General features: G+C 40.0%; 1 protein-coding gene across 2 annotated transcripts in view; it reads left to right on the top strand.

The window, feature by feature from the left end:
• LOC115223898 (protein argonaute-2) overlaps positions 1 to 22500 on the top strand; it is a 67611-nt gene that overhangs the window by 43071 nt on the left and 2040 nt on the right. For both annotated transcript variants that reach the window (XM_036513016.1, XM_029794621.2), the window contains exons 9-20: positions 856 to 939; positions 3744 to 3807; positions 4416 to 4487; positions 5456 to 5503; positions 6756 to 6878; positions 8771 to 8904; positions 9914 to 10098; positions 12392 to 12551; positions 13313 to 13403; positions 18955 to 19149; positions 20202 to 20336; positions 21630 to 21731. In XM_036513016.1, the coding sequence (XP_036368909.1) occupies positions 856 to 939; positions 3744 to 3807; positions 4416 to 4487; positions 5456 to 5503; positions 6756 to 6878; positions 8771 to 8904; positions 9914 to 10098; positions 12392 to 12551; positions 13313 to 13403; positions 18955 to 19149; positions 20202 to 20336; positions 21630 to 21731 (1393 nt within the window). The remainder of the gene's footprint in view (positions 1 to 855; positions 940 to 3743; positions 3808 to 4415; positions 4488 to 5455; positions 5504 to 6755; positions 6879 to 8770; positions 8905 to 9913; positions 10099 to 12391; positions 12552 to 13312; positions 13404 to 18954; positions 19150 to 20201; positions 20337 to 21629; positions 21732 to 22500) is intronic.

Below are 22500 nucleotides of genomic sequence, written 5' to 3' on the forward strand. Positions count from 1 at the left end.
ATTATTATTATTATTATTATTATTATTATTATTATTAGCAACAGCAGCTGCTGCAGCAAGGCAGTGAGCTGGCAGAATCATTAGCACACTGGACGAAATGCTTAGCGGTATTTCACCCATCGCTGTGTTTTGAGTTCAAATTTCACCAATGTTGACTTTACCTTTCATCCTTTAGGGGGTCAATAAAATAAGTACCAGTTGAACACTGGGGTCGATGTAATCGACTCATCCCCCACCCCCACCCCAAAAATAGCTGCCCTAGTGACAAAATTTGAAACCATCATTATTATTATTATTATTATTATTATTATTATTATATCGCCTTACTGGCACCTTACTGTGCCGGTGGTATGTGTAAAAGATTCGAGCGAGGTCGTTGCCGGTACCACCTGACTGGCACGTAAAAGCACCCACTACACTCTCGGAGTGGTTAAAGTTAGGAAGGGCATCCAGCTGTAGAAACTCTGCCAGATCAAGATTGAAGCCTAGCGCAGCCATCTGGTTCGCCAGCCTTCAGTCAAAATCGTCCACCCATGCTAGCATGGAAAGCGGACATTAAACGATGATTATTATTATTATTATTATTATTATTAACTGGCAAAATTGTTAGACAATTGAGAAACATTGCTCGGCAGCATTTCTTCCTGATTAATTGTTTCAAGTTCAAATGCTGATAAAGTCAACTTTGCCTTTCAACTTTTTTAGGATCAATAGACTAAGTACCAGTTGCGTACTGAGGGATGATGCAAATGACTCCCTTCTCCCCTCAAATTGCTGGCCTTGTGCCGAAAATTAGAAGCAATTATCGTTGTTGTTGTTGTTTCAATTGCGGTACCGTTATATTTAATGTTGCAGGTTTCCTTTGCAATTAGAGAATGGTCAAACAGTTGAATGCACCGTATCAAGGTATTTCTATGATAGATACAAGATGAAATTGCAGTGAGTATATTTACGCTTTTAAGATGTGTGAGTGTATATGTCTCTGTATTCAAGTGTGTATGTTTGTGTGATCCTGTGTATATATAAAGTCAGTAAATGGTGGGGTTGTGTTAACTGCACGTGGAGAAATGACAGGAGAGGAAAAAATAATAAGGCAGAATGCTAAATTGAAAGTAAATTTTAATAAAAATGGGTGCATGAAAAATTAAAAAAGAAAAAGAAATCAAACCAGCTTTCATTGCAAGGCAAATTTTCAAGATTTGGAAGAGGAAAAAATTTTTTTTAAACTGAGGAAGGATGAAAAACAAAAGTTAATAAATAAGTATACCAGTATATTGTTGAGTCTTTATGTTTTTAGTGTTCAATATTAGTCCTTGGAAAAACTTCTTTGGAGGATTAGGATACATGTGTTTAAGTGTAGTGTTTTGTTTGAAAAGGTTTGAACTCTAAAAGCATAAAGACACTACAATGTATCGGTATACTTATTTATTAACTTTTGTATACATTTGTTATTTTTTGAAAAAAACATTGTAAATTTCTTTTTTCCTCTTCCTCAATTTAAAAAAATTTTTTTTCCCTTTCCAAATCTTGAAAATTTGCCTTGCAATGAAAGCTGGTTTGATTTCTTTTTTAATTTTTCATACACCATTTTTATTAAAATGTACTTTCAATTTAGCATTCTGCCTTATTATTTTTTCCTATCCTATATATATATATATATACATATGTCGTGATGATGATGATATATATATTTCGTTTTTGGATTTGGTTTGCAAGATTCTTTATATGAGTTCGTGTGTTGAAGCATATTCTGTTGTGTCTGGGGAGAGTCATTTTATTTTGGTGCCTTATAATGTAACACACTCACCGGTAAAATTTCCACTTATTTCTTATTTTTATTTTCCTAAAATTTTCTTTGCACCTTGCAACCTTTTCAATAGAGAATCAAGATTATTGAAAAGGTTGCAAGATGCAACAAAAATTTTAGGAAAATAAAAATAAGGAATAAGTGGAAATTTTACCGGTGAGTGTGTTAAATTATAAGGCACAAAAAGAAAATGACTCTCCCCAGACACAACAGAATATATTTAAGTTAAGTTAAGTTTTGGGCTCAAAAAGCAAAAAGCAAGTTTTAGGGATGCTGTCAAAAGCAACCTTAAGGCTCTTAATGTGAAAGCTGAAGACTGGGAGCAGATGATGCAAGATCGATCAGTTTGGAAACAAATGATCTACAATAGATGTAAAGCATTTGAAGCTCAAAGAATTGAACAATCTATCTTGAAACGAGCACTTCGTAGACAGGACTTAACTACAATCCCTGACACTTTTCTGCTTAGAAATATTTGTAAGATCTGCAGTAGAGTTTGTTTGTCCAAAGCTGGACTTGCTAGTCATATAAGATCTCATGACAGTGTTTATTAATTGAAGAGATGGCCTTCATCTGTAAAGAAGTGGCAATTGTCATCATATATGTGTGTGTGTGTGTGTGTATGTATTGGGTTGTGCGTTTCATGTATGTTATGTGTATGAGTTTGTATGTTCGTGTGTGTGTATGTTATGAGTATAGGTTTGTGTGTCCATATGTGTGTATGTATACTTATATTGTTTTTGTGTTCACGTGTGTTTATATATGCGTATGGGTTTGTATGTTCGTGTGTGTGTGTGTTTGTACTTGTTTTCATGTAAACCTATACTTGTGTGTGTGTGTGTGTGTATTTATTTTTGTGTATATATGTATGTAATTTTCATGTAAATATCTTTGTGTGTGTATATATTTTCGTATACGTAAGTAATTGTATGTGTATGTATTTGTCTTCCTGTTTCTATGCATTTCTCCGCATTTTGTGTGTGTGTGTGTGTGTGTGTATGTATGGGTTTGTGTGTTCATATGTGTATTTTGAAGCAGGCATGTGTATTTATGTTCCTCTGTGTATGTGTTTGTGTTTTCATATATATATATAGCAATTAAGGGTAAAACTAATTAATTACGAAGTAATCAATAAATTTCACCAAGTAGAATTCGGTATGAAAACAGGACCGTTATATGGTAAATTCTAGTAATACTAAATATTGAGGGGTCAGCAAAAGAAATGCATCACCGCATACCAAAGTTCAGAAATAGCAGCCAAAATCTAAGCCATTTCTTCTACTTAAAAAAGTAGAAGAAATGGCTTAGATTTTGGCTGCTATTTCTGAACTTCGGTATGCGGTGATGCATTTCTTTTGCTGACCCCTCAATATTAGTATATATATATATATATATATATATATATACCGGAGTAAACACATAAATGTGAAACAAGGTGGAAAAAAAGAGTACTCAAATACCAGTGGTAGAGTAATATGCTTTATTTAAAGCAGCGGGAAATTCAACAAAACCTGTTACTCTAAGTTTCATGTCCCCGTTCGTCGGACAGTTTTTGTTATATGTCAATTCTATCCAGACATATATATATATATATATATATATATATACACCGGAGTAAACACATAAATGTGAAACAAGGTGGAAAAAAAGAGTACTCAAATACCAGTGGTAGAGTAATATGCTTTATTTAAAGCAGCGGGAAATTCAACAAAACCTGTTACTCTAAGTTTCATGTCCCCGTTCGTCGGACAGTTTTTGTTATATGTCAATTCTATCCAGACATATATATATTTGTGTGGGTGTGTATAAGTTTGTGTTCATATATGTATTTATGCATGTGTGTGTATGTGTATATGCATTTGTGTGAGTGTTTAATATGGTAGCTCGTTATTGTAAAGATTTTAAACTATACCTTCGTTTTTCTTTCTCTCTTCAGGTATCCCCATTTACCATGTCTTCAAGTGGGTCAAGAACAAAAACATACTTATCTCCCCTTAGAAGTAAGTACTCTCCTGGTAGTGCCAAAATTTGAAACCAACATTTATTGTTAGCATGCCAAGCAAAATGCTTTGTGGCATTTTGTCCACCTTTATTTTGTCCACCTCATTTCTACAGATGGGTGAATTGGAGCAACGTGAAATAAAGTGTCTTGCTGAAGAAGACAACACACAGATCAGTCTGAGAATTGAACTCACTACCTTACGGTTGTGAGCCAAATGCTCTAACCACTGAGCCACGCACCTTCACACACACACACACACACACACACACATATATATATATATAAAATCACGTGACCGACCAGACTGATCACAATACACTTTACATTGTTTTCTTTTTAGTGTTCAAATGATGCTGCCCCACTGGCTAGGCATGCAGGTCAACATTCCCCATGATCAAAGGGTTACTCATTTACTTCTGAGTGGAAGGGAACTTCACAGTCAATGTCAACAACATTCTTGTATAAAAATAGATAAATTTGTACTCTACAAAAGTATAGAGTAAACCATCAGATTCGTGTAAAATTATGTCATATTTCAGTAGAACAGAATTTAAAGTAAAGGATTTTCTTTTTATTTATTTTCTTTCTTTTCTTTTGCCACTGAAGGTTTGTAACATAGTTGGTGGACAGAGATGTATAAAGAAGCTCACTGATATGCAAACATCCACAATGATTAAGGTAAGTCGTCTTTGTTTACTCATGCCTTTGTAGAAAAGTGAATGCGTCCTCTTATATTACCATCATCATCATCATTTAATGTCTGTTGTCCATGCTGGCATGAGTTTGATGGTTTGACCAGGGCTGGGGAGCTGCCCCATTTCCAGTCTGATCTGTTTCTACAACTGGATGCCCTTCCTAATGCCAACCACTCCGAGAGTGTTATGGGTGCTTTTAAGTGCCACCAGCACAAGTGCCATTTGCATGACACCAGTATCTGTCACGACTCCAATTCTACTTGGCTTGATGAGTCTTCTTCTCAAGCACAAAATAATGCCAAAGTCTCAGTCATTGCCTCCATGAGGCCCAACACTTGAAACGAGCTAAAAGATTAATAAACCTGGGCAAAACGAAGTAGAGCCGCTAGTTATAGATCATCAACATCATCGTTTAATGTCCTCCTTCCATGCTGGCATAGGTTGAATGGTTTGACAAGAGCTGGCCAAACAGGAGCCTGTGCCATGCTTCTGTGTCTGTTTTGGCATGGTTTTTAAGGCTGGATAATCTTCCTAACACCAGCCACCCCATAGAGTGGACTTTTTACATGGCACCAGCACAGGCGAGGTCAGTTTTGGCATGGTCTTTATGACTGGATACCCTTCCTAAAACCAACCACCCTGCAGAGCCGATTCAGTGCTTTTTGCATGAAACCAACACAGGCAAGGTTAGTTTTGGCATGGTCTTTACGACTGGATGCCCTTCCAAATGCCAACCACTTCACAGTGTGGACTGAATGCTTTTAACATGGCTTAGTTATTTTCAGTGTTTGTCATTGCTGCCCCTTGATGTCCACAGTCTCACCCCAATACTCTACTTACATTTGTACATCATTTGATGTTGTCATGACAACCCTCCCATCCAATTTGTTTTCTCTCCTTGTCAAAAGTCTTTGTTTGTTATTTATATTTTGTCTTTCTTTTGTTCTACAGGCCACAGCCCGATCAGCCCCTGACAGAGAACGGGAGATCAATAGCTTGGTAAAGTATCTGGCAGACTTCTTCACAATTATTGCAATATTGGAATCTCTTTCTTTTCTTTCTTTTTTTTTTCTTTTTGTTTTGTCTTTAAATAACAAACGTAACCATTTCATTCATTCTCTAACGATGCTTGTTGTAGCATCAAATATTTATTTGTTATTTTTGCTTTGTTTATTTTTTTCCCCCACTGTATATATTTATCTCGGGCTGTCCAGATTCTGTAAGCAGTCCTTTGGAAATGAGAATATTTCAGTAGATAGTTGGAGTGTAGGTAAAAAAAAGAGGAAGACCAACAAAGAATTGCTATGGATGTTGGGAATGGTGTTGGTGATAAATGTTTCATAGAGAAACGGGATGAAATGGTTCAGTCATGTGCTCAAGAAAAATGAAAGGGAGTTGGTGAAATGGAAGTTGATGAAAATAAATACGGCAGGAAGTAGGAGAGCAAGAAAGACAAAAAAGGGTTAAAGAGAACAATATCTACTAGTTTACTAAAGTACACCAGTTAGCACAGATGGTGTAACCAACTATTTTATCTCATTGGATTCTGCAGAGGTATCTCATGAACATAGGTGTCCCATTGCAACTATATTAAAAAGGCGGCGAGCTGGCAGACACGTTAGCGCGCCAGGCGAAATGCTTAGCTATATTTCATCTGCCGTTATGTTCTGAGTTCAAATTCCGCCGAGGTCGACTTTGCCTTTCATCATTTCAGGCTCGATAAATTAAGTACCAGTTACGCACTGGGGTCGATGTAATTGACTTAACCTCTTTGTCTGTCCTTGTTTGTCCCCTCTATGTTTAGCCCCTAATGGGCAATAAAGAAATATATATTAAAAAGCGGGGTAGATGGATAGTGTGTTTTTAAAATAAATGAGGTGTGGGTCATGAATATAACACCTCTGGTTTCTGACTAGACAATCCTAACATAAAATAAATAATAAAATAGGTATCATTTTGGGAGGGTCGTAATGCCAATAATAAATACATGCATTGGTTCAGTTTCACTTCTCTTGTTATTTTTTTTTAGTCAGCTAGTTAACTAATTAACTAATCAGTTGTTTGATTAATCACTCAGTTAATCAATCAGGGCCCATTCATTACCCTCCTAAGCTTACTATGAGATACTGTTTGATTAATGTAACACCATAGACATATAACGGTTTGTCCCACGACTGAAATGGACCCTAATGTCTCCGCTGCATCCTCACATCACTCTCCTAACGCTTCTCCTTCTGTTTCTGCTACCCAGGTGTCTCGAGCTGATTTCTGTGGCGATCCTTATCTTTATCAATTTGGTGTCAGTGTCAGTACAAAAATGGTGGAGGTCGAAGGAAGAGTAATCGATGCTCCGAAAATTCAATATGGGGGACGGGTAAGTCAATCGCTTTTCATTGTTAAATTTGCTTTTCTTTTTCTTCTTTTTTTTAGTGTTTACTTTTTTTTTATTGTTACACACACATAGACATATACATACACAAGACAGGCTTCTTTCAGTTTCCATCTATCAAATCCACTCACAAGGCTTTGGTCAAACCAAGTCTATAGTAAAAGACATTTGCCCAAGGTACCATGCAGTAGGACTGAACCTGGAGCCATATAGTTGAGAAGCAAGTTTCTTGCCACTCAACCACTCCTGCACCTATATATATATATATATATAGCAAAATTTAGATTCAGATGAATATGGTACTTAAGTTAAAAGCACCAGAATTTTGTATGGTATTATCCATATAAATCAAATGGGGTGATTATAATCAAAATAAGCAACAAGGATATCCAAGGTAGAGTAGTACAATTGTTTCATGCTACTTCATTTTATTAAACCCTGTAAGTATTATATATATATATACATATATATATATATATAAAATATGCTTGGAAGAGAGAAGGTCTCTACAGATGCAATTTGGCTTAATCATAGAAAGATCTGCAAATCTTTTGAGACTACTACAGAAATCAGGTTAGGGACATTTATAAGCATAACCTGGACTCTAGATGAGAAAATAGCAATTTTAATTTATGTCAGCTGCCTTTCCATGTTAAGAAAAATTTACTCCAAATCTGGACCAAGAATTGCACAAGTTGAAAATTTGCTTCCTGGAACATGATTAAGACTAACAACAAAGCAGAGATTTATAAAAGATGACAATATTTTGCTACATTGATAAGTGTGGCCGTGTGGTTAAGACATTTGCTTCCCAACCACATGGTTTTGGGTTCAGTCCCACTGTGTGACACCTTGGACATGTGTCTTCTACCATAGCCCCTGATCAACCAGAGCCTTGTAATGAGAATTGGTAGACGGAAACTGAAAGAAGCCCATCCTCCATGTGTGTGTGTGTGTGTGTCCTTGTCTTGACATCATATTATGGCTGTAAATGAGCATCACTGTCATATAAGCGAGGTTGATCATTTCCAGTCTTCTATGGGAAACATGTTTGGCCATGGGGAAATATTACCTTTTTCAAAAACAGGTGAGGATTGGCAACAGGAAGACATCTGCTTTAAATACCACCTGACACATGCAAGTATGGAAAAGTGTCCATTAAAACAACACAGATGATGATGATAATAATACAACTATTGTTATTATTAAGGTGGCCAGCTGGCAGAATTGTTAGCATACCAGGCAAAATGCTTAGCGGCATTCTGAGTTCAAATTCCACCGAGGTCAACTTTGCCTTTCGTCCTTTCAGGATCGATTAAATAAGTACCAGTTATGCACTGGGGTCGATATAATCGAATTAATCCATTTGTCTGTCCATGTTTTTCCTCTCTGTGTTTAGCCCCTTGTGGGCAATGAAGAAATAAGAATATATTTCAAACTAGCAGCATAGCCCGGCATTTCCCGGGTATGTAAGAGCCCCTGGAGCAGACATGATGCTCGCTGTGAACTTTTAAAAAATTCCTGCCAATTTGAGAAAGCTATTGTCGAAAATATGTCATCTTGAATTTGAACGCAATTTCCCAAAATGGCATGATTTTATCGATTCTTTTTCAGAACTGGGGGAACTTTTCAAAATTTTCGCTGCGTTAGTTTTGAATTATGACATTGGGCTATGTGTGTGTCAAGTTTCATCAGAATCGGTTGAAAGCCGTGATCAGGGTGAGGGTACAACCTGACGGACACACAGACAGACAAACTGCCGTTTATATAGAGAGAGATATCAACCTTGTGACTTTGCGATTCATTTCTGGATTGTCTCACTTATTTTCTGTTGGTTTCTGACTAAAATTGTTAATGTGTGTTTTTGTGATTTCCAGACTAAGGCCCTTGCAGTACCAAATCAAGGAGTGTGGGATATGCGAGGGAAACAATTCTTTATTGGAATTGAAATCAGAGTATGGGCCATCGCTTGTTTTGCTGCTCAAAGATCTGTCCGAGAAGAATCATTAAGGTAACTTTTTTTATCTCTTGCTTTGGTGCTTGACCCTTTATATGTTTTGATGTGGGGCCCCTACTATAACACAAACATACAAACACGCTTTCTGATGTGAACACTTAATACAGTACACACATGCACACTCACTGATACATTTTTGATTTGCATATCTACAACACACGCACACACACATGCACACACACACACACACACACACACACACCACACACACACATTGAAGCACATCTAACTGGCGCTTCATCAATTACGACAACCAGTGCTCCAGTTGATCCAATCAATGGAACAGCTTGCTCGTGAAATTAATATCCAGGTGGTTGAGCACTCCACAGACATACTCTTTTACTCTTTTCAGTCATTTGACTGCGGCCATGCTGTAGCACCGCCTTTTAGTCGAGCAAATCGACCCCGGGACTTATTCTTTTGTAAGCCCAGTACTTATTCTATCAGTCTCTTTTGCTGAACCGCTAAGTGACGGGGACGTAAACACACTAGCATCGGTTGTCAAGCAATGCTAGGGGGACAAACACACACACACACACACATATATATATATATATATATATATATACATATATACGACCGGCTTCTTTCAGTTTCCGTCTACCAAATCCACTCACAAGGCATTGGTCGGCCCGGGGCTATAGTAGAAGACACTTGCCCAAGATGCCACGCAGTGGGACTGAACCCGGAACCATGTGGTTGGTTAGCAACCTAAGTCAACTTTGCCTTTCATCCTTCTAAGGTCAATAAAATAAGTACCAGTCGAGCACTGGGGCGAAGGTAATTGACTTACCACCCCCTCCCCCGAAATTGCTGGCCTTGTGCCAAAATTTGAAATCAATATTTATTTGTCTAACCCATGCTAGCATGGAAAAACAGACATAAAACGAGAGAGCGAACCGAATGTTTCTTGTGTTTTATTACCTGTCATTGTTACAAACAACAGGTAACAACGATGCCTTGTCCCAGCTTATATGTTCTCTTTGTGCTATGTCTCTTGTAGAAGTTTTACCCAGCAACTCCAGCGAATATCTAACGATGCTGGTATGCCGATCAGCGGACAACCGTGTTTTTGTAAATATGCTAACGGTCCGGATCATGTTGAACCAATGTTTCGTTATCTGAAGAACACATACCAAGGATTGCAGTTGATTGTGGTGATACTTCCCGGCAAAACCCCCGTCTATGGTAAGAACTGCTCTTACAGTTTTATCATTCAACTAGCAGTATCGCCCGGCGTTGCTCCGGTTTGTTTCGACCCTTTAGAATTGGAATTTTTGAAAAGTAAAAATTTTGCATTATGTAGCTCGTTATTCTCCAAAACCCTTTTGTTACCAATCTGGCCAAAACCGGCTCTGGCTCTGTAGTACAAATGTCTTGTTTTCATAAGTTTTGAATTAAAATATTCCACCAAGCCTTAGTCACAATTTACGTTCCTAACACTAGCTTAATGATAACTAAGTTATTTTACTAAATTATTTGTTATATTTAAAATAATTGAAAGAAACACAGAGCATCTCAAAATAAATACAGTAACGAAAGAGTTAAGTAAACATTTTTCTGGTTGAAATACACCGAAAAATGGCAACACAGCAGTCAAAAAATCATTAAAAATAGGGATTTTCATAGAAAAAAAAGCACCTTTTTGATGTAAATAATTTTTGGTGTTAACATGGTCCGATTTGTATTTTTTCTTCTATGGAATGAAGAGCAAGCCTTCTTCTATCATACTCTCAATTTTGGTGAACTTGCGCCGCAGGGTCTCGGAGGAGATAGTGTTAGTTGAAGGCTACCAAACCTGCTACACACAGACAACTTCAGCTTTATATATATAGAGATTGATGTTGTTGTGCAGCATTTATGTACATTTAGTTGGTTCAGTTGCAGTACGTGTTTATCCAAGAAGAACCATATTCCACAGCAGAAGTGTTAAAGCTGCACCCCCTGGCGAAGAGGTTTGACCTGCAAGAGTCTTGTACTGATGCCAGGTAAAAGACCATCATGTGGCCAATGCTAGTGTTGCATATCTGGCACATAACAAGTACCCTTCAAACTTTGGGTCTCACGGAGGCAGTGACAAATGACCGAGACCTTTGGCGATACACCGTGCTTGAGAAGACTTGTCAAGCCAAGTGAGATCGTAGTCATGGCTGATGCCTGTGCTTCATAACTGGCACCCATGCTGGTGGCCCTTGTAAAGTACCCACCACACTCTCAAAGTGGTTGGCATTAGGAAAGGCATCCAGCTGTAGAAACCTTGCCAAATCAGATTCGAACCTGGTGCAGCTCACTAGTTTTCAGTCAAACCATCCAACCCATACCAGCATGGAAAACAGACATTAAATAGTAATGATGATGATGTAGGTGTTATGAAGAAGCACTCATGCAGTACCACATAAAAACACCCAGAATCCTCTGTAAAGTGGTTGGCATGTTAGGAAGGGCATCCAGCTGTAGAAAACCATACCTAATGAGACTGGGGCCTGGTGCAGCTCTCCGGCTTGCCAGCTCTGGTCAAACCGTCCAGCCCATGGACAACTGACATTAAATGATGACGACGACGACTTTTCATCTGCAGCTTCAAAGTTTTACCTGTGCAGGTGGGTGAAGTTCATGATAGCTCAACCTCCTAGATATAGCAGCTGAAATCTACTTCCATTCATATTCCACCACCTAAGAAAAGATCAAATTGGATAAAATAGTCCAGGATCCTTTGCACATATGGGGAAAACATGGTGTGGTCATGGCTGGAGTGTCTCTGAACTAGATCTACTCTGTTATGGTTAACACCTGAGGTTAAGCACCACCACCAACAATAACAACTTGTACTACTCTATAATTCTTCCCACTAGCATAGCTAGAAGGGGGTAGTCTACCCCGGATGGCACTTTTGGGTCTGCTGTGAGCAATGTGGGATCTTTTCCTTTTGAACGGCAGTTTTCAACACAATTTCTAGTTAACTAAACACTTTTAAACTTCGTATACTGGTAGAATGTGTCAAAATAAAACATTTTTTTCTCTTGGCTTTCTTGAGAAAATTGTAATTTGTAAGTTTAACATAGTTTAATTTTTCAAATTTTAACCAATCGATGGCCTCTATTGAGCTAAAATCATCTGCTGCATCTAAAACTGAGACAACATCCTTTGATTGGTTGAAGTTCGAAAAATTAAACTACGTTAAACTTACAAACTACAATTTTCTCAAGAAAGCCAAGAGAAAAAAAATGTTTTATTTTGACACATTCTACCAGTATACGAAGTTTAAAAGTGTTTAGTTAACTAGAAATTGTGTTGAAAACTGCCGTTCAAAAGGTAAAGATCCGCAATGTGTATTTTTTGTGGGGGCCGGGGGCGGCAAATTGAAGGGTCGCTCCAGGCGGCAAACACTCTAGCCATGCTAATGATTCTTCCATAATCTAATGAAATGTCTTGTTTGCTTTTTTATTTTTTTTTATTTTTTTTTTTTTTTCTAATTACACAGCGGAAGTGAAACGAGTTGGAGACATATTATTTGGCCTGGCAACCCAATGTGTTCAAGCCAAAAACGTTACTCGCACTTCACCCCAAACATTATCCAACTTATGTCTAAAAATCAATGTAAAATTAGGTGGAATCAACAGCATTTTACTTCCAAGTATTCGGTAAGTTAACATGATTTCTCTTTTTTTTGGTTTTTTTTTTTAATCTCTTTTATTTTTCGCAGGTTTCGGTAAATGAACTTAAAGGGTTTAGTCCCATGTTTCTCAACTGTTTCTTGCCTATGGACCCCTTTGATTCACGTGTTTTGAATTAATCTTGCATTATCTCATAGCTTTGCGATTTTGAGCGGCTGTGTGGTAAGTAGCTTGCTTATGAACCACATGGTTCCGGGTTCAGTCTCACTGTGTGGCACCTTGGGCAAGTGTCTTCTACTATAGCCTCAAGCCAACCAAAGCCTTGTGAGTAGATTTGGTAGATGGAAACTGAAAGAAGCCCATCGTATATATATATTTATATATGTGTGTTTGTGTGTCTGTGTTTGTCCCCACACCATCACTTGACAACCTATGCTGGTGTGTTTACATCCCTGTAACATAGCGGTTCGGCAAAAGGGCCTGATAGAATATGTACAAGGCTTACAAAGAATAAGTCCTGGGGTCGATTTGCTCGACTAAAGGCGGTGCTCCAGCATGGCTGCAGTCAAATGACTGAAACACATAAAAGAGTATACGTGTGTGTTTGTGTGTGCCCTTGTCTAGACATCATGTGATGGTTGTAAACAAGCATCACCATCATACAAGTGGGGTTGTTCCTTACCAGTCTTCTGTGAAAAAAAACATGTTTATGATGATCATGATGAATGCTAGTGGTATTTTGTTGTTGTTATTGTTGTTGTATGAATTGTCTTGTGATGCCATTTCAGACCAGCGGTGTTTAGGGAGCCTGTGATCTTTATTGGTGCTGACGTCACTCATCCACCTGCAGGAGATGCAACAAAGCCTTCCATTGCTGCAGTAAGTAAAATCCAGTCTGTCCGTAAATTATCTTTACTACTTCCACAATTTATGGTATCAATATATTTCTGAATATTTCAAATTGTAAAGCTAATTTATGGACACCTTCTACCTGTGCACGTACCTTCCATTGCTGCAGTAAGTAAAATCCAGTCTGTATATGTAATAACATAATCTTCAATTTTTTCTTGTCTGAGTGCTCTCTCTTCTCTCCTTTTGTATATATAAGGTGTCCGTAAATTATCTTTACTACTTCCACAATTTATTGTATCAATATATTTCTGAATATTTCAAATTGTAAAGCTAATTTATGGACACCTTCTGCATGTGCGCGTACAAGTACAAGAATAAAAGAGTATTTGTGTTTATGTCTCTCTGCAAGCTGTATAATTGGCTGTGTATGTATGTGTATATATATATATAGGCTCCATCCACCTACACCTAACCCTACTGCCCGCCCAACCACCCCCCACACACCTCTCCAATCCCTCCCCCTCAGACCTCCACGAGACCTACCACCCCTCCTACTTCTATTCCATCCACCCCTTCTCCACTTCCGTCTGTTGTTACCATTCCCCACGATCTTCCCCTCTCTGCGGCTGAACGCTCCGTCCTTGGTAGGGTCTGCGTTTCATCCCCCTCACTCCATCCTGTAAGGAATTCCAGACGCGAGTTGATGTCCACAGCTTTGTGCGCCGTGTCCGGTTGGGTGCGCATTACCACGACTCGCCACCCACACCCAACGAAGAGGACGACTGCTTCACTGGCCTGGGCCGCCGACCATCCCGTGGACGCCTGCCCCTGGCCAGATCCTAGCAGTGGATCTTTTCGCGGGCGCTTGTCAGCGTGCATTGGAGCGGTTCAACTTCTCCAGGCGCCAACGCCGCCTCAACATCTCCCCGCTGAGCTCTTGGCTCTTCGTTCCCTCCAACGGCGCGCTGACATTATCATCAAACCGGCTGACAAGGGTGGAACTGTAGTGGTGTGGCGCGCGGACCTCTATAGGGCCGAGGCTTTCCGCCAACTCAATGACACCTCCTTCTATTCCCCTCTGCCCTCTAACCCCACGTAGCTACCAACAGACGGTATCCTCTACTGTCCAAGACCTCATCTCGTCCTCCCGTCTCCCCCGCACCGCATCCAACCTAATTGTGCGAACCCCACGTACCCCCCCATTTACTTCCTCCCCAAAATCCACCAACCCAACAACCCTGGCCGCCCCATCGTCTCCGCCTGTAACTGCCCCACGGAGCTCATCTCTAAATACCTCGACCGTGTCCTTGCCCCCCTAGTGGCATCTCTTCCCTTCCACATCCACGATACCAACCATGCTCTCCGGCTTTCAACTCTTTCTCCTTTCCTCCCGGCTCCTCCAAAATCCTTTTTACTATGGACATCCAAAGCCTCTATACTGTTATCCCTCACCACGAAGGACTGCAGGCCCTTCGACACTTTCTTGACCTCCGCTCTAACCCTGTACCTGACACCTCCACACTCATTCGTCTGGCCGAACTTGTCCTTACTCTGAACTGCTTCTCGTTCGCGGGCGAGTTCTACCATCAGGTCTCGGGAGTGGCCATGGGAACGCGAATGGGCCCCAACTATGCGAACCTGTTCGTTGGCTATGTTGAGGCCCAATATTCTCTAATTTCACTGGTCCCACTCCTGAACTATATGGTCGTTATATTGACGACATTATCGGTGCCACCTCACTCTCCCGCGAACATCTAGATTCCTTCCTCTCTTTCGTCCAATCTTTCCATCCAGCCCTCCACTTCACTTCCACTATCTCCAACACCTCCGTCTCCTTCCTCGACATTTCGGTTAGCATTCTTCACTCCACTCTTACCACCTCCATTCACTACAAACACACAGACTCACACTCATACCTCAACTTCTCTTCCTCCCACCCAGAACACACCAAGCTTTCCATCCCCTATTCCAATTCCTCCGTCTACGTAGGCTCTGTAGTGACGACCATGACTTTGAGACTCAGTCTCAACGTATGGCTCACCACTTCACCCTACGTGGATACCCCCTCACCACTATCCACACCGCCCTTGCCAGAGCACGGTCCGTGGAACCGGTATCTGCTCTCTCTCCCCGAACCCGCCCTGTAGTCTCCCCCCGCCTCCCTTCTCCCCTCACTTACCACCCCACGACCCTACGTCTCCAACGCACCATTCTTCGAGCTTTCCGTCATCTCCAGTCCGACCCGTCCACTTCACACCTCTTCCCTAACCGACCCCTCCCCTCTTTCAAACGAGCCTACAACCTTCGAGACCTTTTGGTCCATAGCTCCTTCCCTGACCCTACCTCCCAACCCGGCTCGTTCCCCTGCTCCCGCCCACGTTGCCGCACTTGCCCTTACCTCTCCAACACCACCCGCCTCACTAGCACCCACCATCGACCCTATCCCATCATCCACTCCTTCACCTGCACCTCCAGCAATATTATCTATTGCATCTCTTGCTCTCTCTGCAATTCCTTGTACATCGGACAAACGGGACGCCGCTTGGCTGACCGGTTCGCGGAACACCTTCGTGACATCCACCTTGCGAACGACACCCCGTCTCACGCCATTTCCGCTCCACCGTCACTCCTTGCACACCTATCTGTGTTCGGTTTGTCCTTACACAGAGGCCATCCGGATTCCCGTTTGCGCCGTGAACAGGAATTAATCTTCTCTCTTCGCTCTTATACGCCATTTGGTCTCAACTCTCCCCCCCTACTCATCTAACCTCACCTCCCTCCTCACCTATTCTTTCTCCCCGACCCCTACTTCTTCAGTCCTTCATCCTTTCACCCCTACTCCCCTTCCCTTCTTCCCTCTTTCTCCCTCCCTCTTCCCCTTCCCTCTGCTCCCTCACTCCCTTCTCCCCTTCTCTCTCCCCCTCATCCCCTTTCCTTCTCCCCCATCCTCTCCTCCCCCTCTTCTTCCCCTCCCCTTCTCTCCCCCCTCTTCTCCCCCCCCCTCTTCTTCCCCGTCCCCCTCTTCTCACTACAACCACATGACTTTACACATCACATCAATATGATGTGCCATACCTATACACACACCAACTAATACATACTAATACGTACTAATACATACTAGTACATACTAATACTTACACCAACCCTATACATACACACGTCCAGACCCCGCATACGCACTTACTCTCTCACACACACACACACACACCTATACATACCAATACGTACTAATACATACTAATACATACACCAACCCATACATACGCACGTCCAGACCAATCTTACGCACTAATACTCTCTCATACACAACACACACACACACACAACCCCTATACATACTAATACATACATTAGTGGTGCTAACCTGATGATGATATTATATATATAATATATATATATATATATAATATACACCTAATACATACACAACCCTATACATACACACATCCAGACCCCTCCCACGCACTTTTAGCTGGTCACTCAACCCTTTTATCAACCCTATTATCTCCCCTTATTTCGCTCTCGCGTCTCATGTTTGATCTTTGACCTCTGGCCGAAATCAGATCGCCATGTTGATTCGTTAGCTACTGCACGCATTTTTTTTCTCTCCTTCTTTCTGTGTTTTTCTCTCTCTGTGTATCTTTCTGTTGAAGAGCGTAGGCTCGAAACGTTAAAGACTTTTTTATTTATATTTCCTGAGCGCCATACTAATACAATTGTTCGTGTTGTTTCCACACCTGCCTTCGTCTGTTTTTTTTCATAAAGCTTCCTGTTATATATATTATATATATATGTATATGTATATAAAAGATAATGGTGTCATTGAGACCCAGAGGTGTCAGGTAATGCTGAATAAGTGCTATAGACAGACCATAGTTAAGTTCCAGATTTGGTAATATTGCAAATAAAGGGTTCAACGTTGGTTCTATGTCAGCGTATTTAAATAAGAATTTTTTGTGTAATGAGATAAGAAAACCAAGGCTGTGTAGATTTTAGAGCATTTATATAGAAGGTCTTACAGCTGTTTCAAGGATATTTAATTAATAATAATATCCCTTCATCAGAGACGGTGTGAGAGGAAAAATTAAGTCATAGTTAAATCATTAAACTTAATTTTTCCTCTCACACCGTCTCTGATGAAGGGATATTATTAATTAATATCCTCGAAACAGCTGTAAGACCTTTTATCTATAAATGCTCTAATATCTATACAGCCTTGGGTTTTTTTATCTTATTACGCAAAAAATTCTTTTATATATAAGTATATATACATATATCTGAACAAATGTGTCTGTATTGTTACACATGGATGGTTGGAAATATGGAAAGCATAGATAGACATACAAAGATGTGTGTGTGTGTGTGTGTGTGTGTATATATTTGCATTTGTGTTTCTTTGCACCTGTATACTTGGACGTATATGCATGTGTTTAAAGTATGTAATATATATGTATATAATAGAAATATGTTACAAAGAGAAAATAGAAACTACACGTGGTAATGTAAGGGGAAAGTAAGAAAAATAAGAGAAAATGCACATTGTAAGTCAATAAAATGTAAAGGCTTTTTATGAAAAGTAACGAAAGATATATAGAATGAACTGAGGTAGGAATAAAAATAATAAAAGTCATTATTGTGAAATTATTAAAGAGATTCAAGCATAGGCGCAGGAGTGGCTGTGTGGTAAGTAGCTTGTTTACCAGCCACATGGTTCTGGGTTCAATCCCACCACGTGGCACCTTGGGCAAGTGTCTTCTACTATAGCCTCGGGCCGACCAAAGCCTTGTGAGTGGATTTGGTAGACGGAAACTGAAAGAAGCCCGTCGTATATATGTATATATATGTGTGTGTGTGTATATGTTTGTGTGTTCATGTGTTTGTGTTTGTCCCCCTAGCATTGCTTGACAACCGATGCTGGTGTATTTATGTCCCCGTTACTTAGCGGTTCGGCAAAAGAGACCGATAGAATAAGTCCTGGGCTTACAAAAGAATAAGTCCTGGGGTCGAGTTGCTCGATTAAAGGCGGTGCTCCAGCATGGCCGCAGTCAAATGACTAAAACAAGTAAAAGAGTAAAGAGTATACCGGTTTCGTAAGTTACTAATCATTGCTTTGAATACAATTATTCATTGCTTTGAATGCACACCTATTAATGAATATGTATATATATACCACCTACACACCCATCCCCACATTTTCACACCTACACATACACGCACACGTCCAGACCACCAACCCTCTTTCACATGCACATACATACTCTCTTATACACACACGCACCTTCGTGTTGGGAGTCATCTTTACTGTGTTATCTCCCCTACTTTCCCTCGTGTGTGACCCTTCTGTCCGAAGTCAGTCGCCATGATAAATCGTTTTTTTCTCTCCTTGTTTTTTCTGTGTCCCTTTCTGTAGAAGAGCGTTGGCTCGAAACGTAAAAGACTTTTTCAATTCCTGAGCGTTATACTAATACATCTGTTTGTTTTGTACACCACCTGTCTTCGTCTTTTGTTTTTTTCGTAAACTCTCCCTATATATATATATGTCTCTGAATGAACATGTCTGTACTGTTACACGCAGGTGGTTGGAAGTATGGATGGACATCCAAGCCGATATTCAGCGTCAGTCAGAGTACAACAACATCGACAGGAAATCATCAAAGAACTGTCTCACATGGTCAAGGATTTGCTGATGGAGTTTTATAAATCTACTCTCTATAAACCTGCGCGCATCATTTTCTACCGAGATGGCGTGAGCGAGGGGCAATTCCAGCAAGTAAGTCTTTGAGCTTTACCAAATCTTTTATTTCGACTTTGCTTTTTGACACTTAATGGCATTAAAAATATTTTTCAAGCAGCTGTATTTGGACTTTTGCTGGACAGCTGGTCAAAATTATGGTCATTTGAAAAATTTTTTTCTGACACTGGTTTTTTTGCATCAATTATGTATGGGGGCAGCGAGCTGGCAGAATCGTTAGCATGCCAGGTGAAATGCTTAGCGGTATTTCGTCAGCCGTTACGTTCTGAGTTCAAATTCCGCCAAGGTCGACTTTGCCTTTCATCCTTTCTGGGTCGATAAATTAAGTACCAGTTGCGCACTGGGGTTGATATAATCGACTTAATCTGTGTGTCTGTCCTTGTTTGTCCTCTCTGTGTTTAGTCCCTTGTGGGTAGTAAAGAAATAGGGATTTTGTCTGTCGCTACGTTGTGAGTTCAAATTCTGCCAAGGTTGACTTTGCCTTTCATCCTTTCGGAATCGATAAATTAAGTACCAGTGAAACACTGGGGTCGACTTAATTCGGTTGTCCCCTCCCCACAAATTCCAGGCCTTTTGCCTTTAGTACAAAAGATTAAGAGGCAGTGAGCTGGCAGGATTGTTAGCACATTGGGAGTAATGCTTAGCTGTATTTCATCTGTTGCTACGTTCTGAGTTCAAATTCGGCCGAGGTCGACTTTGCCTTTAATCCTTTCGGGTTCAATAAATTAAGTACCAGTGAAACACTGGGGGTCAATGTAATGAACTAATGCCCCGCCCCACAAATTTCTGGTCTTGTGCCCTTAGTAGAAAGGATCACCATCATTGTCAGCCACGGCAGCGTTGTTGTTGTTGTTATTTAGGCGGTGAGCTGGCAGAATTGTTAGGACACCAGGCATGCTAACAATTCTGTCAGCTCGCCACCTTTTTTTATTATTATTATTTTTTTTTTGTAAATATTACAGGAAAAAAGCTAATTCTTCCCCAAGTTATTAAAATCTCAAAGAGAGGTTGGGGGGCAGTCGAGATGATTTTTTTTTATTTAATGTGTTGTTGTTGTTTATTTCCTGTAGGTGCTGAGTCATGAATTGAGAGCAGTGCGTGAAGCATGCATAAGTTTGGAGGTTAGTTACCAGCCTGGCATTACATTCATAGTCGTGCAGAAGAGGCATCACACACGGCTGTTTTGCTCAGATAAACGTGATCAAGTAAGTCTTGGAGTACAGCCAATTCAATGTATTTATGTATGTATATATATATATGTGTATGTATGTATGTATGTATATGTGTGTGTATGTATGTATGTATGGTTTTTTGCTCAAGTAAGTTTTTAATTGCAGAACACTCAGTCCATTCTGCAGGGTGGTTGGTGTTAGGAAGGGCACCTAGTCATAAAAAAATTTGACTCAATCAATTAGTTTAAAATATATGTTATTACTATCATCATCATCATCCTTATTATTATTACTATTATTATTATTGAGTGAGAGAACAGTGCATGCCATCAAAGTGATACTGGGATAAAATATGCAGGGCCCATCATGACTACCCCTCTGATAAGGGTACACTAGGCACATGCATCACAACCATATGTGCGCAACATGGTGATCTCATATCAAGATAAACAGTGCATGACCTTGCAGGTGGGGCCCAGTTAGAATTTTCTTCTGGTTGAGTAACCCATCTCGCTCAAAAGGTCCCTGAATAAGGGTTGTCTAATGATGTTGAACAAACCACCCATGTTTCCAAAGGTGAATTATCCAAACCTCTAAGAATTCCTTTCAACACATGGCTATGATGCTCCCCCACTACTTCTGCTTGTGATCAGAGATGCACATATTGTCAGCCACCAAGGGACTTGCTCAACTGATTACGGTCAAACAACTGACTAGCAAATCTGTGATATTGAGCAGAATATTTGCTGTAGCCCATCTTTTATACCAAGACATATTTTCGTCTGTCTTTACGTTCTGAGGTCAACTTTGCCCTTTCATCCTTTTAAAGTCAATGAATTAAGTACCAGTGAAACACTGGGGCTGATGCAATCAACAAGCGCCCCCTCCCGCAAAATGTCAGGCCTTGTGCCTGTAGTAGAAAGGATTATTATTATTATTATTATTATTATTATTATTAATTCTGCTCTTGTCAACTTTGCTTTCATCCTGTCAGGGTTGAGTAAATAAATATCAGTTGATCACAGGGGTTGTTGTAATCGATTGGCCCTCTCCCCCCAAATTTCAAACCTTGTACCTATACTAGAAAGGATTATTATTAGTTTTTCTACTTTCAATTTTGTTTCCATTTCTTGCCAAATGTCTTCCCAACACCTAGGGCAAAGAAACTCTCTGTTATACTTTGATAGGCCATTAAAATATATACATCAGATTATTCATTTACTAAAATCAAATGAAGTCATGTAGAAAAAAATCTTATTTATTTTATTTTTTTTGTTTTTTCCAAAGTTGTTATTAAAAGCATTTTCTCTTACTTTTACCTTTCAGATTGGTCGAAGTGGAAATATACCGGCAGGCACTACTGTTGATTACGGAATTTGTCACCCTACAGAATTTGATTTCTATTTATGTAGTCATGCTGGTATACAGGTGAGTACAACAACCTGTTTTTCTTTTTGTTTTTGTTTTTTTTGGCAGGGGTACATTGGGAAACGGGGAGAATAATTTGTTTCTTCGTCAACCTCGTTATCTGTGGGGCTTTTTTGTTCGTTGTTAACCCAAAGTGTCGGTTGATATACCCTCCAGCCTACATCAGGTGTATTGGGGAAATTTCAAACCTTGGTTCTTATTCCTAAGGTATTTTTCGATGTTATTAGTATTAGTATTATTATTCAGGTCACTGCCTGGAATCGAACTCAGAATCTTGGGGTTAGTAGCCTTGTGCTCTTAACCACTAGGACTGTGTGTGTTGTGTGTGTGTGTGTATATAAGAAAATGAAGAAATTGATAGAATAAGTACTAGGCTTACAAATAATAAGTCCTGGGGTCAATTTACTTGACTAAAGGCTGTGCTCCAGCATGGCCGCAGCCAAATGGCTGAAACAAGTAAAAGAATAAAAGAACACAGACAAACACATAACCAACATATCCACCCATAAAGCTTTGATTGGCCCGAGACCATAGTAAAAGACACTTGCTCAAGGTGCCACGCAATGGGACTGAACCCGGAACCATGGGGCTAAGAAGCAAACTTCTTACCACACAGCCACACTTGCTGACGGTTTCCTGCATCTGTCGATTCCTTTATTTCCTTTTGTTTTGTTTCTTTATATATTTGTTGTTGTTGTTTTTTTTTCTCTTAATCCAATCCATCCATGCCAGTCACTCATCTCCGTCTCTGTCTCTCTCTCTTATCCGC

Source organism: Octopus sinensis, linkage group LG24 (genome assembly GCF_006345805.1).
Source record: "Octopus sinensis linkage group LG24, ASM634580v1, whole genome shotgun sequence".
Lineage (NCBI taxonomy): Eukaryota > Metazoa > Mollusca > Cephalopoda > Octopoda > Octopodidae > Octopus > Octopus sinensis.